Source organism: Podarcis melisellensis (genome assembly GCF_964234715.1).
Source record: "Podarcis melisellensis genome assembly, chromosome: 14".
NCBI lineage: Eukaryota > Metazoa > Chordata > Lepidosauria > Squamata > Lacertidae > Podarcis > Podarcis melisellensis.
The window spans coordinates 36,504,282-36,524,656 of record NC_138546.1 but is presented as its reverse complement, the minus strand read 5'-3'; the positions used below and the strand labels follow the sequence as shown (position 1 = coordinate 36,524,656).

At 44.1% G+C, this 20,375-nt stretch overlaps 2 protein-coding genes across 6 annotated transcripts in view; both read right to left on the bottom strand.

The window, feature by feature from the left end:
- CEMIP (cell migration inducing hyaluronidase 1) overlaps positions 1 to 20,375 on the bottom strand; it is a 167,154-nt gene that overhangs the window by 87,466 nt on the left and 59,313 nt on the right. The gene's annotated exons all lie outside the window — the stretch shown is intronic.
- The window catches only part of LOC309356735 (cell surface hyaluronidase CEMIP2-like), a 100,164-nt gene continuing 80,136 nt past the window's right edge, over positions 348 to 20,375 (bottom strand). For 2 of the 3 annotated variants that reach the window (XM_081888386.1, XM_081888387.1), the window contains 5 exons: positions 17,989 to 18,211; positions 12,599 to 12,700; positions 11,477 to 11,637; positions 7,954 to 8,063; positions 348 to 688 (listed from right to left, as the gene is read on the bottom strand). In XM_081888386.1, coding sequence (XP_081744512.1) covers positions 474 to 688; positions 7,954 to 8,063; positions 11,477 to 11,637; positions 12,599 to 12,700; positions 17,989 to 18,211 — 811 coding nt within the window. In that variant the 3' untranslated portion in view covers positions 348 to 473. Of the gene's footprint in view, positions 689 to 7,953; positions 8,064 to 11,476; positions 11,638 to 12,598; positions 12,701 to 17,988; positions 18,212 to 20,375 lie in introns of those variants that run through there. The other variant, XM_081888388.1, reaches the window with a different exon arrangement.

The window sequence follows — 20,375 nt, the reverse complement described above, 5'->3', positions numbered from 1 at the left end:
GAACCACTGACCTTCTGATTGGCAAGTCCTAGGTTCTGTGGTTTAACCCACAGCGCCACCCGCGTCCCATTACCCATGCCCATAATGAGATTGCCAATGCCAGCATTCTGTCCTGGAATACACTGAAGTGACAACAAAGAGTTTCTCTGTGCAAATGCAGAATGCATTTTTGTTTTTCACTGATTAATTGCACCTCACCTCCACATTTCTAGGATTAAAGAACAGAGCTTCCAGGATAGAGGTTTGGCTTCCAGCCAGACTTAAACCACAGCACTAATTCTAAATAGAAACGAAAAGAGTACAGGCTCTGAAAAACAAACAAACACAAACTACACTTCCCCTCCCACTTTGTCATATCAGAATATATTTATTAGCTGCAAAATAAAGTTGTTGTTTTTTTACAATCTTATAAAAACAAGAAGACTAAGAGTTATGCCCCCTCCTTACAGGCAAGCCAATGAACAAAGTATGGTTCAGTTGTGTTTGTTTTCTAGCCTTTGTGGAGTTTTGCCTTCCTCAGTTTTCACAAAGTCCTGAAGTTTTGTTGCATCAACTGAGCATCTGTACTCTCTCAACATCAGGGGCACGTAATATTGGAGAGAAGCGGATTTCTGATCAGCAGCGTGGTTGTGGATTTTAATCCAGTAGGGCCTGGGGTTTCCTTTATATCCGAGCATCGCAAAACTACCTATAGGGATGGAGAGAGTGAGAGAGACAGTGAGAGAGAGGGAGAGAGAGAGAAAGAGAGAGAGAGAGAGAGAGAGGAGGAGTTGGGGAGAATGGATGTGTTTACTATCAGACAATAATCAAATAACATACAATAATCCTTACAATTTTTGCAATCTTAGATTTTCCAAATTCCTGTGCAGTCTTGATCAAATTCCTTGAAAAAACTATCAATAACCGATTTGTTCTCCACATAACCAACTTTTTTCTTTCTTCAAACCTTGCATTTTAGTTCATAATAAATACAATGGTTTGTATTTATGGAAGGAGAAAATATCAAAACAACAATGCATACAATATATAGGCATATATATTCCATACCCATAAATAAAACAATAAAGAATACATAGACTTAAAGATGGATATAAAACCATTACATGATACTTTCATATTATCACTAAGATAGGTGTATTCCTCTAACTTATTATGCCATTATATACAAAAAAAAATGAACTCAGGTTTTCAAATAAATAAATAGGTTGCATACTTCCCCCTAACTCTTGTATGAACCAGCTATCAAACCCTTAAGTCCAATCCTTTAGCAATGACGTTTATATTCCCCACCATCACCCAAAATTGTGGCATATTATTATGCTAGCAACTGTTAAGAAACGTATTATCATTTCTGTATCCACTAACACTTATATATTGCCAAATAATAAAATTAGTTGATCATAACCTAAAGGGGTACTAATTTTATTTATGACAGCAAAGCAGAAAATCCTTATTTTACAGCAGGACCAAAATATTAGACAACCAATTTCCATTTACCTTTTTGAATACATGCATGCATCTGAGAGGAGCTATTGACAAAAGCAGACACGGGTTCCGTATCACATACTCATGCACCTAATGTAAACATCCCTTATGTTGGACATTGCTCAGCATAATTGCAGCCCAAGCTTCTTAAAGCCAGTGAACTTGCAGATCTGATATCTGAGCGCCCCTGAACAGAATCTGAAGAATAGAATCATACAGACATAATAAAAGGACCCGGTGCTAGTGAATCAGTTCTTAAGAGTTTGCATACCAATCCCTGTACCAGTCCATTGCCCACACTGGCTTTCATCCCAGTATCAGTGGAAATTTCTTAACATCTGAGTGGCACTCTTTATTTACCTACTCATTTATTTACTAATTAAATATCCACTTGTGGATGCTGGCCATCTGGGGTGTGTGCATTAGGACCCACAAGACTCTAGGGGGCCCACCAGCCCCAGAAACCATCTCAAACTGTCACATAGGATAATCTGATTATATATGCAGCAGTTATCCAACATTTCTGGTTTGTTTTTAATTTTCCTCTGACAGAAGCATGCCAAATCTGAAGCTTGCCTGCCACTACCAATCAGATAGGCCTGCAGTGGGAATTTCCCAGAGGCTAAGACATGCACTAATGTAGTGACATCATGGCACATGTCTTAATGCCATCCGGCTTTCTACTACTTTTTGGAGAGCTTCTTGCCACGGGCTTTCCTACAGTGGAGACTACTTGTTTGGTCTGCCTCCCTTTCTGACTGCTATAGTTGCTTACATTTAAACACAGAATGGCAACGCGAAGGAACTGTTCCTGGTGTAGAGCTTTGTTTAGTTTCTGTTTTAAAGTGTTCACCTGACTACTCCAAAGCGGAACTTGCTTTCCTACCCAACTCACACACCCCTAAATCTGTTCTGAGGGCTCCTCGAACCCTCTACAGCAGATTTGGGGAAGATCTGGGGTGTGAGAAGGGAGGGGAAAGTGGGGAATAGAGGCACCGCCTTGTGCCTAGGATTGAGGGGACCTGGTGCACACACAATGTTGTATTGTCAGGAGGAAACCAAGCATGGAGCCCAGCACGGTGAGGTTTCAATGGCCAGCAACTCCTCCTCTCTCACACTCAGGAGGAGTTCGTGCCATGCTTGGCTCTGCGCTCGGCCTCCTCCACTCCACCCCCCAACACTGAGGAGGTCGAAGACACCTCAGCCGTATAGAGTTGGCGCACCCGTTGGGGAAGAATCCCATTGTGCTAGCACAAGAATGGAGCTGAATGCCGCCATGGTTTACTGTATATAAATGCAGCTGTTAGCAGACTGAGTTGCTAGATGCTGAGTTGATAAGATGCTCTCCCATTCCCAAACTAAACTGGGAAGAGGGACCAAAACGTCTTTCACACAGTGGCCTACAACACAAGTATGGCTATCACAGATGCTTTGCCTAATGTAGGTCTGGGGAACCAGTGGCCTTCTAAATGTTGTTGGATTCCCATATCCCATCATCCATGGTCCATGCTAGCTGGGAGTTGAAGTCCACAAACACCTGGAGGAGCACAGGTTCTCCACGCTCAGTAGCCTAATGTACTTACAAGGACTCTTCTCTAGAAGAGTGCCCCACAATTGCAACATGATATCATGAACTTCTTGTATATCACATGGGTATCTTGAGAGGTAGGACATCGCGCCGGAGACCTCCAGAGGAGAAAGCATACCTAGATGTCTTTGACTGTTAATGCTAAGAACTTCACACACTACTGAAATCGGGATACCTATTGACACAGAGGTTTTGAAAGACAGCTCTGTGCCAAAGCACAGAGGGAGATCAGGATTGCTTTGGTCAGCACTGCCATGCCTTCCCTGTTGTTCCTGTATTGGGAATTCCGATTTGCAAGTGATCCAACATACCGCAAACAGGCCAGAATTAATATGATTGGAATGTTGCAAAATCCCACGGTACAATGGGATCTGCATATTTGGACCTCTGTTACGAACTCCAGTGCATGATGGCAGGGCAGGGGGCAGGATCCTAAGGGAAGGGCAGGTTGCCACAACCGTGCTGCAAATATTGGTTGGATGCCAACCTAAGTCTAACAAATCCACTGATGGCGAAAACCTGGTTTTGTAATTATACGGAAAGCATTCCTCCTCCCATTACCACTCGAATGTGGAATGTGACAGCCCCTTTCAAAAGTGTAGGACAATGCAATTAACAAGCGTGAGGGCAAATACCACCACACACCTTCAAGCTGGCAGGGGATGGGTTTTTAATCAGCCTAACTGTGATGATCCAGACAGGAATTTGTCTAGGATGGAATGTGGACTACAGGGAAAGTTTAAACACCCCTTCTCTGTGGTCCCTCCTCCAAGCGCTCTGAGTCGTGAATGACATTGCCCCACTAACACAGTGTTGAGGAATTTATGCACTGCTGAGGAAAGCGTCGCCTAACACAAGTCCAGTGCCTTTTGCTTACAAAGGAATTTTTTGTGAATGTGTTTCCTAATCGCCACCCCACCTGAAACTAAACTCTGTATTCCAACAACAAAAGGAAAATACTGTATTGCCAAATACTGTAGGAATGCACAACTCACACAAGTGCAAAGACAGGACAGTCAGTTGCTTGGCGATCAATAAGGGCCAGGGGCAAAATTAGCTCATCTGTGCCTAAACTATTCAGCGATATGACAGAGGCAATTCAGCATGACTACTTTTTAAGTTAGGCATGGGGGAGAAATTTGTATCAGTTCACATTTTAAGGTGAATCTATCTAATGCACGCTTCCCAAAGCTATGCAGACTGAAACATATTTGTCCTTCAGAATTAGCTCATCTCTGAATTTTGCAATGCTGTTCTTGCACTGCAAAGAGAAAGAAAAGTGTATATACCAGGGCAAAGCATGAATACATTTGTACAGCGCTTTCCCCCCTAAAAAAATGTTTAGGGGTACTCTCATTCCATCTGAGACTCAGGAAACACTGTGACAGGGAATGAGGCTGCCATCAGGGGTAGCAACGGAACTGACAATTCACTGTGCTAGAGAAGAAACTAAAATAATTAAAATTTTTAGTTTCTTCTCCCGTTAGAGTCACAAAATGTTTAGGGGTATGTATACCCCTGTGTTCCTCCCGAAAAAAAGCACTGCATTTGTGAAAATAACACAAAAAATGCATTATATTAGGGGAAATTGCTTGCAAAAATGAGTTTATTAGGATCAAAAAAAAAGCAAGCCAGTGTGGAAATGCATCAAACTGAACTTAAAACTGAAAAAAATGAGAAACTGAGAAAAACCTAAACCAACAGATTCACCCGTCCTTATTTTGACAGTAAACGTCAGGCAGGCCGAATTTCAGTCTGAAGTTCTTGTTCGATAGCATCAGCTTTCCAAGGGTGGTGCTAATGAAAACCACAGAACCAAAAAGCAAAACAACGCTACTAATCTCTGACTGGAAACAAAATCCAAGTCCACTGTTGACCTCTTAAGCAACTAAGCTGAACCACAGGCAGCTGGCTGACTGACAGCGTTATCAATTAAAGAGTGTTACAATTTTTACAAGAAAAAGGAAAAAGAAGTGAAATTTGGCTATATTGCCTGCCTGCTTTTTCAACTGAATTGCTGTAGGGAAAAATCAAGGTACAATAAGGCATATATGCCAATTACCTTTGCACAAAATACCATTTAAAGCACCATTTTTATGTCAGACTAGCTGAGACAGATTTTCTGACCTGTTGGGAGATCACTGGGATGCTTTACAAAGATCCTTACAGAATGAACGGATTGGTCTTGTTGAGTCTGTTACTCTGAAAAGACAAGCAATTTCCAGCTGCACAACAGCAGCCTGAGCAGAGTCCTGCTGACACACAGCCTGGCTTCTTGAAACAGATTCCAGCAAAACAGCTTTCAGGGTGTTCAAAGGCAAGCGAACTAAAAGGATGATACAGGAGCAGGCATTGCTTGCACACCAGGCCAGATTTATCACATCCCTTTCAAATTGAATGCCCAGTCCTATTTTACAATGAAAACAAAACAAAACAAAAACTCAGAAAATTAAACTAAACCCTGCACCCCCTTTCTCCAACTGCAATAGCGAGGGGGCTAACATGTCCTTGTCCTTACATGACCCCTGGGACCGACTCCACTTGTGCACTTGAACTTCAAAAGAAAAAGCGCTGCAGAATGGAATGCCAGAGAAGGATGCTTCAGCATAACTTTGCAGTTTGGCCTGAGGAACAAGCAGAGTGATGAAGCATTTGGTTCCTAAACGACACAGATACGTAAGGTTTTGTAGCTTTAGAGCAATGGTAGGGACCTTGTGGCTTTCCAGATGTTATTGGACTACAGCTCCCATCCAGCAAGGTCAGTAGTCAGGAATTATGGGAGTTGTAGTCCAACAATGGGGAGATGACGACACAGGTTAGTGATAAGGGACTTCAACTTCCTGACTCTTCAGGTTACTAGACTGGAAAGTGAGTTGTTGACAAGAGAGTCCTCATTATTATAAAAGCCCAGGTGCACTTACTTTCCTGAGTTACTCCTATATTCAGTTCCGCCTAGTAAGGTAATATGAGAATATGCCGAGTTTGCAGATCATGGCTTGTTTGAGTAAAACAATCCTGACTCCCCAAGTTTGGGTGCAACAGTAAGTCAGGGGTAGTGACTTGTTTCTCATTAGCAGGCGAGACTGACACATTCACAGCAAGCCATTAGCTAAGGTTTACTGTGACATGATAATGTACTCAGTGTATTTCTGAACAGTGATGCAGCTGGGTCATTTTAGACTCTTATTAATGGTCTGAAGGGAGGTATCCCTCTTTAGGTATCGCTTTGAAATGTGTTGAAGTTCACCCTGATACAATTGAGCCCCCGTCCCTGCCCCTGTTCATTCTGGAGTGGGGCACTAGGTTTCTGCCATGTTGCCAACTCCATCACAGAGAACTAGAGGAGACTCTTGAGAGTCCCATGGACTGCAAGAAGATCAAACCTATCCATTCTTAAGGAAATCAGCCCTGAGTGTTCACTAGAAGGACAGATCCTGAAGCTGAGGCTCCAATACTTTGGCCACCTCGTGAGAAGAGAAGACTCCCTGGAAAAGACCCTGATGTTGGAAAAGATTGAGGACACAAGGAGAAGGGAACAACAGAGGCCGAGATGGTTGGGCAGTGTTCTCGAAGCTACCAGCATGAGTTTGACCAAACTGTGGGAGGCAGTGGAAGACAGGAGTGTCTGGCATGCTCTGGTCCATGGGGTCATGAAGAGTCGGGCATGACTAAACTACTAAACAACAACAACAACAAAATAGGGGAGACCCATTGCCTTCATGCTGTACTTAGGAACTACAGTAGGCATCAGGTGGTCTATTAGAAGGACTTTTTCTGAATCAGCAAATCAAGCCTTATCTTCTGGTTTACCTTTGGGGAGCCGAGTGCAACCAGCGTGGCACCAAACCTTGGCATAATCACTTCACTGAGGCCAGCAGTGACAGCCATCATTGTCAAGAACCCGGCAGTCAAGGCTAGCCAATTCCATCTGGAGTAATCTGAAACTTATCTGTTCCTTTTGGGTCTGAAAACGAGCCTCTACCAAAACAACTTCAAGGATACAGCTGAACAAGGACGTGTGTCTGATTTCCCGAAACGTCTGTTTCTAACCTTGAGCAGTGAAGAATAAAAGGTCACTTAAAAATGCTCTCCATGCACTTTGGAAATGGTTTTCACTAAATGGGATCAATACTGAACCACAACCACAAAAAGCCCATGTCACCTTTTCTTACATACTTGCTTCTGAACTACAGAATTTCCCATTATACTGAAATTATTATTTTTTTAAATGGAAGGTGACAAAGGCTACATCTGCACCATACATCTAACAGAGAAGAACACAAGAAAAACCTGTTCTATGAGGCCAGTGGCGTAGCGTGGGGGGTGCAGGGGGGGCCGGCCGCACCGGGCGCAACATCTGGGGGTTAGGGTTAGGGGGCGCAAATCCACGGGTTAGAGGGTGCAAATTACTTGCCTTGCCCCGGGTGCTGACAACCCACCCTACGCCACTGTATGAGGCCTGCAGCCCACCTAGTCCAGAATCCTGTTCTCACAGTGACCAACCAGATGCCCAAGGAAAGCCTGCAAGCAGGACCTGAGTTCAAGAGCGCTCTCCTCCTGTGGTTTCCAGCAACCGATATTCAGAAACACACTGTCTTTGACTCTGGAGGTAATCATGGCTAGCAGGCATTCATCCTCCATGAATTTGTATAATCCTCTTTTAAAGCATGAGACCATTTACAAACAAGTTAAAAAGCAATCCATGTTCTAGACACATTATACATTCCTCCATTGGGAGTATTGTCCATTTCTTCTTAATCTCTGCTTCCAGAAGTTGTGGAATAGGAGACAAAGCAGAGATCTCTGGAACGAATTAAATACTTAACCCGAGGTACCACTGTATTTCACCATATGTAAAGTCACATAATTCATATAGTCACCTTTTTTGTGGAACGCAATCGGCTTCGCAGCACCTAACGTGGTGAACACAGGCATTAAAGAGGTTCCCATGACTTTGGCAGGGTCTCTAGTACACACAAGAACAATAGATCTGGAAGAGAAGAAGAGAACAGAACAGTAGCATGCATACCACGATGGGAAGAATGGCATCCTCTTTCTCTCCCCAGGAATTGTTAATAGTTCAAGGAAAGCCTTACACAAGACGACCCCCAGAATTAAGTGATAAGCATAAGCTCCACTTAGCCCACAGCAGCAATAAGGCAGGGATTGTGTCACAATCTTAACTTAGCAAGAATGTCAGGTATATCAGGCAGGGATTTAGCCAGCCAGTTGTCACAAATCTCAGAGAGTCTCTCCCTTGCACTCACACTCTTTACTACTGCCCTAACTCCTGCTAAGTCCATCCTGCCCATCACCATTGGCATGCCGCCGGCTCTGTTTAGGGCAAGCATACCCCTGAACTTGACCTTCTGAGCTTGTTGTGTGAATTGCTATGCTTTTCGAGTGGCTTATTTCATTGTACGTTTTAAAGAAGGATGTTTTCTTCTGTATTTTAATCATGTCTGGTTTTTTATTATTATTGTAAACATCTTAGAAGCCATTTTGGCAAGTATGCAATATATAAATTTAAATGATAAAGTGACTAAAAATAGTAATGTTGGTGACAAGACAGCCCTCAGTGCTACAACCCCTTTTTCCTTAACCCCCTAGGGAAAGGCAGCCGCCGCCCCCCCCCCCCCGATCTTGAAGAGTTAGGCCTTCCTTAACCTTTTATATCCTTCTCCCCGAAGCTTTGTATAGCTGGCTAAATGTGGTTTCTGAACCAGAATTGTGATATCTGGTTCCTCCCACAGGATCTTAACACCTTTTATATTCCGCCTCTGCCTTGCTCCCAGCTCCCACTGAGTCACCAGCAAGTTCTGGCTAAAAAGCAAGGAATGACAGGCTAACACTACAAGCCAGACCAACAAAAGAAACCTCTCGCATGACAAAAAATTTCCCTCCCATCCTGCCCCCACAACTGCAAGGATTATATAAAGGCTGGTGTTGGACATTCAGACAAAGATATACTGGTTCCAGTTCCTGCTCTTCCACAAACACCAGTGAGTGTTTTAGGACAAGTCACTGTCTCTCAGCCTAGTCAACGCCACAAGGTTGTTAATGAGGACAAAATTGGCTAAGCCAATTGATCTTGCTGCTTTGATCTTCTTAGAAGAAAGGCGGGATGTAAACAAGGCTATACTTATTAGAATTAGTACAAAGCAGCAAATACTGCATGGGCTTTAACCTGGGAAGGCGCGAGTTCAAATCCCTCAGGTTACATAACATCATCTCAGGCACCTATTCATATGACGTTAGTAGCCTTTATTAACAAATAGTGCTTGAAATGTGCAATAAATGTTAAACTTGAAAACGGCAGCAACAACTAAGATGCTGTTGCTGCAGTTTTAATTGCTTGCTGCAGTGGTCTCCTTTGGGAGCAACGGCAGGATATATTATTATTAATAATTATTATTATTAATCAAATTTCTGTACTACCCTTCAGCTGAAGATCACAGGGTGGTTTACCACAACAATGCATACCATAATAGCAAAGAAAAACAATAACCCCCCTCCACACACAGTTTAAAAGGCCATAGATTGTAGCCAAAGTATGCAATATATAAATTTCTCTAGCCAAAGGCCTAGAGAAGGGGAACGTTTTTGCCTGGCAGCTAAAGATACGGAACGAAGGCACCAGGCAAGCCTCCCTGAGGAGAGCATTCCATAAGAGCGGAGCCACCACAAAAACGGCCCTGTCTCATGTTGGCGCCCTCTGGGCCTCTTGTGGAGGAGACATACGAAGAAGGGCCTGAGGTGATGATTGCAGGGACTTGGTCAAGTCATATTGGGAAAAGGCAGTTTTTGAGATATTGTGGTACTGAGCTATTTAAGGCTTTATAGGTCAAATCCAGCACTTTGAATTGGGCCTGGAAACTAATTGGCAGCCAGTGCAGTCGAGCCAGGATGCTCAAGCCATCTTGCCCCAGTGAGCGATAATAAATCATCATAATAAATATTCAAAAGGACATTGAAGTGATGCACAAAACAGAAATAAATATAACACAATAGCAATAACCAGAAGAAGTCCTATTAAAACAACATTATACAGTTCCAGAATAAATAGCAACCAGGCCAGGATTATCCTGCTAGAAAGGCCTAGCAGAATAAAAATCGGTTGTGTCCAACCTTATTCATACTAAAGCTGGCGACAAACCTATGTCTTCAAAAGCAGTCAGAACCCCCAAAGTGTTGGCATCTGCCTTATATTCTTCAAAAGCAGTCAGAACCCCCAAAGTGTTGGCATCTGCCTTATATTCATCAGTGGGGACTGCTTCTCAAAAAGCCACAGGTTCTACTTATACAATGGAATTTCTCTTCCCTCTCCCTGACATCTGCTCTGGAAGTTCCCCAAACCCTCTGGAGCAAATTTGGGCCGGGGGTGTGTGTGTGTGTGATGTATGCCAAGGGTGCCCAAGAGGGGAAGCTCTGTTGTGGAACACAACCCTTTATAGTTGGATTTAAAACCCTCATCAGCATTGCTACAGAATGCATGTCAAGGGCAAATGGCACTATAATAAGTGCTTCCAACGCCTCATGACTGCAAGTTATACACTGAGATGTGATAGCTGCAGATGAGTCAGGTCTGCGGCCATGAACTGCTCTGGAACGTCCTGGAAGAGAAATCTGTTTTCAGGTTATTTGGCCTGCTTTTGCCTGCAGCCAGAGGTTTTTGTGTGTGTGTGTGTGTGTGTGTCTATAAACCGCTGTTGTTCCATGTTTATGTGGCGACGCAGAAGAAACCACAAGGAATGTGGAACAGATGCAGAAAGGGAGAGGATCCCGCTCCACTTCTTAAAACACATCCAAGTTGCAAAAAGACTCCGCAGGGCAGACAGACGGGGCAAGTCCAGTCTGCAACTTGTGTTAAAAAAGAGGAGAAAGCTGGGGGGGGGAGAGAAAATGAGGTTAGGGTGGGGGAAATCTCATACCAAGTTTTATTCGAAAGTCTAGCAGCACAGCACCTCTGATTTTAATCTGTCCAAAAAAGAGAGGGAGAGGAAAAAAAGGAGAACCTGGCAGAAATAAATAGGACAAGATTCAGAAATGGAAAAGAAAGAGAGAGAGAGAGAATTATTGGCTGCTGGGAAATTGTAGACTTGGGCACTTGGTGAAAGTTACAGAATCGAGAATGCTTAATAAGACGACAAAAAACCATTCTTATCTATCGTTTGGTGGAAAAGCAGCCATTAACTTCACAGTGGCTGCCAGCTCCTATGTCGCTGCCAGCTTTCCACCCGCCGTGACCTAGGAGGCAGCCTTTTGAGACACACATAGTTTGAAGTTTTCATTAGCTTCCGTCAGATTCTTCCAGGCATACATTTCAAGTTGCAAAAAAGTAGGTCATTTCCCTCCTGCCAACCCCCCCACCCCCATGCAGCAAACTCTTGCTCCATCACCCACCTCTCGTTTATAGTCGTTTCAACATAATTGGTTACGGTGCTGGCAGCCTTTGAAGCGGCGGCTGCATCAACATGCTGCCGGCTCACAACTGTGCCCGAGCATGCGTCTAGAACCAGGAAAAGTATCCCCTGGCCATGGAACAAGAAAAGGTCGTCGTTGACCTGCAACACAGAAAAGGGCAGAGTTAGCTGCAGGCAGTCTGTATGCAAATATCAAAGGGTCCTGTGTGGCAGTTTCCAGTCTACAGTTGGAACTTAACTAAGCTAAGCTCTTGTCAAATGCAAGGAACAGTCTGGGAAATTTGTGTGTTACAATGGTACCTCGGTTTAAGAACAGTCCGGTTTAAGAACGATTCGGTTTATAAACTCCGTGAAACCGGAAATAGTGTCCTGGTTTGAGAACTTTACCTCAGTCTAAGAACAGAATCCAAATAGTGGAAGGGCACCAGTGGTGGGAGGTCTCATTAGGGAAAGTGTGCCTTGGTTTAAGAACAGACTTCTGGAAGGGATTAGGTTCGTAAACCAAGGTACCACTGTATTTCACTTTATCTCACCCTTTTCGCAAAGGGATGAGGGCATCCTAGAACAAGGACTGAGAACCCCTCTAGAAGTTGCTGGACTACAAATCCCATCATCCCCAACCACTGGTGATGGGGTCACGCACATTGAGTCCATCATCATTTGCAAGGCCACAGGTGGCCCTTCCCTGGTGCACATCAGACCCCACCCATTTATCCTTCCAGCCATCTTGGTGAGGGTGGGGTTATATCATCCAAAGGTAGTTTGAAGTCCATATCGTGATATCGGTTTCATAATTTTTGACCTGGCAATGTATCGTGCATCGTGTGTGCGATGCAAAAATCACAACAGAATAAAAAAATTCCTTCCAGTAGCACCTTAGAGACCAACTAAGTTTGTAATTGGTATGAGCTTTTGTGTGCATGCACACTTCTTCAGATACGCTTCTTTGTATCTGAAGAAGTGTGCATGCACATGAAAGCTAGATAGAGAGATAACAACTGCACACTTCTCCCAGGCCTGAATATGACCCTCTGAAGGACTTTAACCCTCTGCCTCTCACTGTAATGCATTTGGTAAAGCTGCCATGCCTGTTTGCACATACCTTAATAAAAGCCGCCTTTGAGTAGTTCTCCAGGTCTGCTCTTCTGACAGACTGGATTTGGATCCGAAGGTATCTAACTGAAGGTGTACTAGTAACAGCAACCTGCAATTATAAAGGAAGAATTGCCACCTCAGATTAAACACACGACATTCATTGCCTTGGGATGTTACTGCAGGCTCCCAGATGTTGTCAGGCAAAGACCCCCATCACCTCCCCCCCTACCATTGGGCTATGCTGGCTGGGGTTGGCAGAAGTCATCACCAAGGATTAAGATAAATCAAGACCACTGAAAGCTACCTTGAGCCTGAGAGACAGACAAATTTCAGGGAGAGTAACTCCCTCAGCGGCCAACAGCTGGAAACAAATTGTTTTATTTTTGAATGAAAGTGCTTATGTTACTGTTCCTCTCGTAAAATATCAAGGCGGTGTGCGGTAATATAAAAACCATTTAAAGCAGTGGAGAACCGTGAATGGCTACTCTAGAAAAGGCTGAACACAGGCCTAGCTGCAAAAAAATAATAAAACAAAATAAAATAAAATACTTCCAAGTGTGCACATGACTTGACCCAAAGAATTCTCCCTCACAGAGCTACAATTCCCAGCACCCTTAAACTACAGTTCTCAGAATTCTTGGGAGTGGGATAGGGTGTTCTTTAGATGTGCTTTAAGTGTGGTTTACATGCATGTTGTGTACTCAGCTCAAGAGACAGCCCTTGGAGGTGAACCTGCAGCAAAATGGCACACTGTGGAGTACAGTCATACCTCGGGTTACAGACACTTCAAGTTGCGTTTTTTCGCGTTACGGACCTGCCGAAACCCGGAAGTACCAGAACAGTTAATTCCAGGTTTCGGCGGTTGCACATGTGCAGAAGTGCTAAATCACGTTTGCGCATGCACAGAAGCGCCAAATTGCAACTTGCGCATGCGCAGTCACACCGCTTCTGGTTGTGAACGTGCATCCTGCATGGATCACGTTCGCAACCTTAGCGTCCACCATATTCCTGTTCAGGGGTCCAGACAATCATGGACTTCCCCAAGATATTCCATCCTATTCTCTCCCCCTTGTTTTGTATCTGCTGGCCCCCCCGCCCCAACCGTCAATGCCATTGAGCACACTCAGTCCTCTTTACGCCTATTTGAGGGTTCTCCCTCCTCACCATTTTTATCTTTTTGTGCTTCTGCAAATCCCTTGGGGCTTCCCCAAAGGCTGTAGATACTTCCCCCTCCTGTATGCCATTTTGGCTACAAGAGGATTTGCGCCGAGAGAAAATGCATTTGCTATTAGTACACTGGATGGAATGCCTGTGGTCAGGGTGACGACCTCATTCACAGTTGCTGGGAGACTTCAAGAGAAAACAGCTCGGTTCAAAAGGTTGGCAGACCACATGCAACAGCCTGCAGGGGTGTGTGTATAACAGACCAGCCCCACCCACCCCCAAAATGCTTGCAACCAAGCAAAGGATCACATAAAGGCACTGGTTTTATGAACTGGTTGCCTCTGCACAATAGTTATACCACACGTATGACAGTATCTGCATTTATACTCTGGCACATATGGAGGAACCAAGTTTACAGACTCCTGTACAGACTGGAAAATTTGTCAGCAAGCTCTAGGGACTCATACATGGATATGCATGGGATTCACAGAGTGTTGGGGGCAGGCCAATAGGGGCATTTGTTGTGTGGCTCCCTCACATAACAACACTAGGCCTTTCAAATGACCCAACATGGCAATTATATTCCTAAAAATGAAGTCAGAGGGTACATCATTCTGCAGATGGTTTAAGGGTAGCAATTTTGCGCAACTGCAATTTGGGACACTCATGGCAGCCGCAGAGCACACTGTTTCCCTGTAGGGCAGGGGTGGGCACCGTTTTTCTCTCACGGGCTGCATTCCTTCAAGGATGATCCGTCAGCGGTCGAATGCCAACCACAGACAGGGCTGAGCCCACCTTCCCTTTCTCTGGCTGCATACACACTATACCATTAGAGCACACTGGAAGCACATTCTCTCCCTCAAAGAATTCTGGGTACTGTTGTTTGCCCCTCAAAGAGGGGTTACCATTCCCAGCCAGTGGCGGAGCTCCATGCTCCGGAACCAGGACGAGGAGAGCAGAAGGGGGCGGGGCTGGCACGCATCCTGGGGGCGTGGTGCGCCACCTGCAGGGGCGTGGCACCCAGCGCGGGTGGGGAGCAGCCACGATGGCACCCCACTGGGGTTGCACTGCCGGGGGTGGTGTGCTCCCCCTGCACTCCTCTTCCTCCACCAGTGTTCCCAGCAACCCTTAAGCTACAATGCCCATAATTCTTTGAGGAAAGGATGTTCTTTCACGGCCTAGTGTGCACACAGCAAAAGCCTGCTGTTTCTTTTTCTGCCTCAAGCCCCTTTCCTCCCCACCCAGAGGTCTAAACTGATCACTTGCAGAGAGCTTTTTGAAATCAGGCGAAGGGTCACGGGGTACACAAAGGAGACCACTGGATCAACACCCCACCACACCGTGTCTCTAGCTAATAGGGCCTGCGGAAAGGGCCTCAGCACAAGGCGAGGAAGGAGAAAACCCAAGAATCAGTTTGACTCTGGATAATCTTCAGTCTGCCATAGCAATGGGAGATCCTGCCTTTCAAGCAATGAACTCTGAGATGCGGTGAAACAGAAGTCACCAGACCCTTCTATATAGTGAGAAGGTGGGGAGGGGTTTTACTCAGAAGGGTGGTGGGAATGGGTGATTGGCAGATAGCTGTGATGAGCCTGTTGACGACTCTTAACGACTGCAATAGGTCTTACAGGAAAAAGCAAGGGGTGAGAAGGTGAAAAATGGCTTTGTCATGTATAATGAGATAAGAATCCAATGTCTTTGTTCAGACCAGGTCTCTCCATGGTTTTAAGTTTGGTAATAAGTTGCAATTCAGCAGCTTCTCTTTCCAGTCTATTTCTGAAATTCCTTTGTAATAGAACAGCTACTTTGAGATCTTGTATAGAATGTCCAGGGAGATTGAAGTGTTCTCTTACTGGTTTCTCTGTCTTGTGATTCCTAATGTCAGATTTATGTCCGTTTATTCTTTGGCGTAAGGTTTGGCCTGTTTGTCCAATATAAAGAGCTGAAGGACACTGTTGGCATTTGATGGCATACACAATGTTAGACGATGATCAGTTAAATAGTCCCGAGATGGTATGTGTGATGTTGTTGGGGCCAGTAATGGTGTTGTCCGGGTGTATGTGGCAGCAAAGTTGGCATCTGGGTTTATGAAGGGTCTGGTGACTTCTGTTTCAGTGTATCTGAAGAAGTGTGCATGCACACGAAAGCTCATACCTAGAACTAACTTAGTTGGTCTTTAAGGTGCTACTGGAAAGAATTTTTTTATTTTGTTTTGACTATGGCAGACCGACACGGCTACCTATCTGTATCTGAGATGCGGGACGGGGAAGAAAGTGACAAAAGCAGAAAGGCTAAGAAATATCTCTGATGCTTGTAGCAAGATAAGGATCAATACAAGAATGATATTCCGTAATTACCACCTTGGGTTGTTTTCACAAGTGTAAGGTGCAGGGAGGAGAGAACAATCATTTAACAATTTGTCAACTCTGAGTGATAACTGTAAATACAATTACTTGCAGGATTGCCTGACCCCTTTATGTGCTCACTTGACTTCTTTGATATGTGGAGCTGGCACTCTTACAGTTGCCATATACTACTTGTCCCGCACTTGTAAGAAATTAATTTTTTTTAAGGGTGGCAGCATCTACAGTTTGGAACCCCCTTCCTATTGACACCGGGAAGACGTCTTCATTATGCATGTTCAACACCTGCTTAAAATAATTTTGTTCAGGCAAGCCTATCCACATAGATGTTTGAAGTGATTTAATCTTCTTCTTTTACAGTTAATTTTTATTATTGTAAAATGTTTTTACCTGACAATTCCAATTATTTCTTGCAAATTTAGTTCAATAAATAAAAGGTTCTAGGAATAACAGGAGCTTGCTCGGATTAGCATGAGGAGATTAGCTGTACTGCATTATTGAATCAGAAGAACTGTTAATTGCCTGGGACTCAAGTTTCCAAAGGAATTTTAATTACATTTGCTAAGAGCTTGCAAGCAAGGTATTTTCCACAGATTATAATATATTTAGGATGCATTTGCAATTCTTCTGTATAAAATACAATTCTCATGGGCTGTTGTTTGGCTACAACAAAACGAAATTACCCATGTACAATAGAGAAAGGAAAGTATAGTTTGCACAACTATTCTAGAAATTATTTTTAAAAACTTTCAGTAATATTCAGGATGAAATTACAGGGATTGGAGCCCAGGAGAGTGGCAGCGGACAACATATCCCTGCACTCCGTAGTTGGGGTACTGCTAAGGGTGACACATGCCCCAAAGTGTCCTTGGTATGTACTAGGTGGCAGGCTTTTAGTGTGGCACCTCCAACCCTCTGGAATCAGTTACCAACTAAAATTAGACAAGCACCTTGTATTTTGACATTTAGGCCGCTATTGAAGATGTTTGCTTAAGAAGGCTGCTACTGAAGGTTGACCCAGTCATTTTATGAAAAAACAAACAAAAGTTCAACAATTGTAGAAATGGTTTTATGGCTTTTTCTTTACTGAGTCAGTCCTCTTTTGCATCTTATCTTATTTTACTTCAAACCGCTTCAGTAGCCGTTGGTTACTGTCTGCTCAGCTCAAGTGCTGCTAAGTGTCGAAGGAAAACTTACTCTCCCCTCCCTTTTACTGGTTTTGCATCTTGAACCAGGACCTGGGATTGTTCAGCCCTTACTATGGAAGACTGTTCTCTAAAGTAGGACACAGGGTCCCCTATACAGTGGTACCTCTGGATGCGAACGGGATCCGTTCCGGAGCCCTGTTCGCAACATGACAAGACCGCAACCTGCAGCGGCTCGTCTGTACATGCGCAGGTTGCGATTCGCCACTTCTGCGCAGGCACGTGACATCATTTTGTGCTTCTGTGCATGCGTGAGCGACGAAACCCAGAAGCGGCGAATCACAACCCACACATGTACAGACACGACGCTGCGGGTTGCACTCTTTCCATGTTGCGAACGGGCCTCTGGAACGGATCCCGTTCACAACCAGAGGTACCATTGTATAGGGGACCTTTTGTCCTACAGAAGTGACAAAACCTTTCCAGTATTTCCGGGTTGCTGCAGGATGTAACCTGAAAGAACGTAGCATGAAGTGGATGTAACATGAGGTATGACTGTATTAGACTGCCATACTGAGGCCCCAGCTTAAGAACCAGGCATTTTGGTCAGAATGGGCCTCAATGTGAGGGAGGGGCAATGGGAGCCAGGGGCCTCTCCCCAAGAATTCCCATAGAACACCTATCCTTGTCCCAATTCACCCAATGAAAGAAGAACTCTACTGTACCCAAGGAGCCCCACATTGACTGCAAGGCACAGCCTGGTGCTGAATTCTTGCAGGCTGTGAAGCTTTCCTTCCGATGTCTTTTTCCAAAAAGGGATTAGGAGCACAACTCCAGGGACGTCCTGCGGGCATCGAGGCTGTTATTTTAAGGCGTTCGCAGCCGCGTTGAGAGCAGTAGCTGTGGCCCTTCAGAGTTTCATGTGCTTGAAGTTGGACAAAGAGATACCTATTAATATGAAGAGCATGACAAAGGGGGGAAATTGAACCACAGTTGCTAGTCAAGTTCACACATCACACTAAACCGTAGTTTAAAGCAAAGCTACGGTTTAGTGTGAATGAGCAGCAGTGTGCTGTTGCATGCAACTCAGAGAGTTCCTGCAGCACTCCTCCTCCACTCCTGTGGCTGACTCAGTGTAGACAAAACAAACCTGAATCTGGTTTGTTGCATCATCTTGAACCTAGGCTTCACACTTAGTGAGTTCATGGTAGAAGCAAAATTAAAACCCAGAGACTTCCCAGTTTGAAACTCCTTCTCTTAGCAATACATAGGAGGAAGCTTCCTTCCCTATAGACCAGCCGAAGGATTAAGATCAGCAGTAAGTTCAGGTTGGAGGGCAGAGCGCACAGTAGTTTATGCCAGGGCCTTCTCAGTAATGGCTCCAAAGATGTGGAACTCCTTCCTCATAGAGGGACACCTAGCACCACCTGTTTTCAGCTCCTGCTGGCTGCTGAAGATGCACCTCTTTATCTTGACCCTTAAAAATCGAAGAATTTATTTTAGTGTCCTTGCTGTAAAGTGTTGCATGGGCAATTGATTTTGTGATTATGGTTGGGGTTTGCGTTTTGTTTTCATGTGCTATAACCTGCCATGAGACCTTTTGGTGAAGGATGAGTAAGATAATAATGATAATGATAATTTAATACTCTTTAAAAAAATATGAATTATTGATTTAAAGCAATTAATAGTGTTATCTATTATTATCATGCATTAAGATGTACCTGAAAAAAGTGAGAGGAAAATTCACTCTCAACATAAGCTACAAAAAAAAAAAAAAATCTCACCTGGTTCTGTTAACCTAAAAAAAAGAAGTAAAGAAACCAGCCGTAATTTGCTGCTACTTAGTAAACTTGCTGAACCCTTGCGGATTCCATTCAGGCCACAGCCAAAATAGATAAAAATAATAATCAAATCCATGTGCTGAGCTCTTAAGGACAACAGATGACACGTCCTCATAAATAACTGCAACTAGTAAAATCCACACGCTGGTAAACAACAAGTTTACATAATTTGGGATAACGCGACATACAGTTCTACAAGGAAGGACTAGGCAAAAACAAGCCTTTCTCAACTCTCATTGTGAAAGTTGCAGGTACAAGAGAGTCCTTTCTGGTCTGGGACATGCAATGCACTCCAAGCCTTGACGGGTCAATGGTGTTGCGTCTAAACATAGAACTCAAGGTTCTATTTTTAACTCGGCATTCATAAATCGAACGCAGCCTCCGTGGTCAGAGTGAAGCAATGCAGATGCAGAAAATACATTTTTGAACACGGTGTACATTTGCCCTTTAAAAAAAAAAACCCAAACCCTACTTCAGCAGATGATTCTATTGTCTCCCCTCCAGTCACAGTGGGCTTAAAAATAAAAATTTAACTACAAGCATGTGGTTTACACTGTGGACCAAACATATGTAGCTGTTACTATTATTAGTAAGCTTCTTTATTATTGATACCAGAGAAGCACCAAAAGTTCATAACTGAGCTTGGGGACACATAAATAAACACATGTGCAGCACATAGGCCATGATAGCACTGGGGCCGTACGGAAAGCACAGTAACTCTGTGGTACATCACATGCTATGCATACAAGTTCAGTCCCCAGCATCTCCAGATAGGCATGGAAGAAATCCCTGTTTGGCAGCCTAGGTGTGGACAATACTGAGGCAGGCAGACCAATAGTCTGAGTTGGCATAAGCCACCTTTGTGTGTCCTATGCTAGCCCAGAGCTAATACAGGCTTATTAGCAGAATAACTACTAATCCAGGGGTCAGCAACCTTTTCCAGCAGGGGGCCGGTCCACTGTCCCCTAGACCTTGTGGGGGCTGGACTATATTAAGAAAGAAAGAAAGAAAGAAAGAAAGAAAGAAAGAAAGAAAGAAAGAAAGAAAGAAAGAAAGAAAGAAAGAAAGAAAGAATTCCTATGCCCCACAAATAACCCAGAGATGCATTTTAAATAAAAGGACACATTCTACTCATGCAAAAAGACGCTGATTCCCGGACCGTCCGCAGGCCAGATTTAGAAGGTGGTTGGGCCGGATATGGCCCCCGTGCCTTAGTTTGCCTACCCATGTACTAATCCTTATTGCATGCACCATCACTAAGACAATTAAAA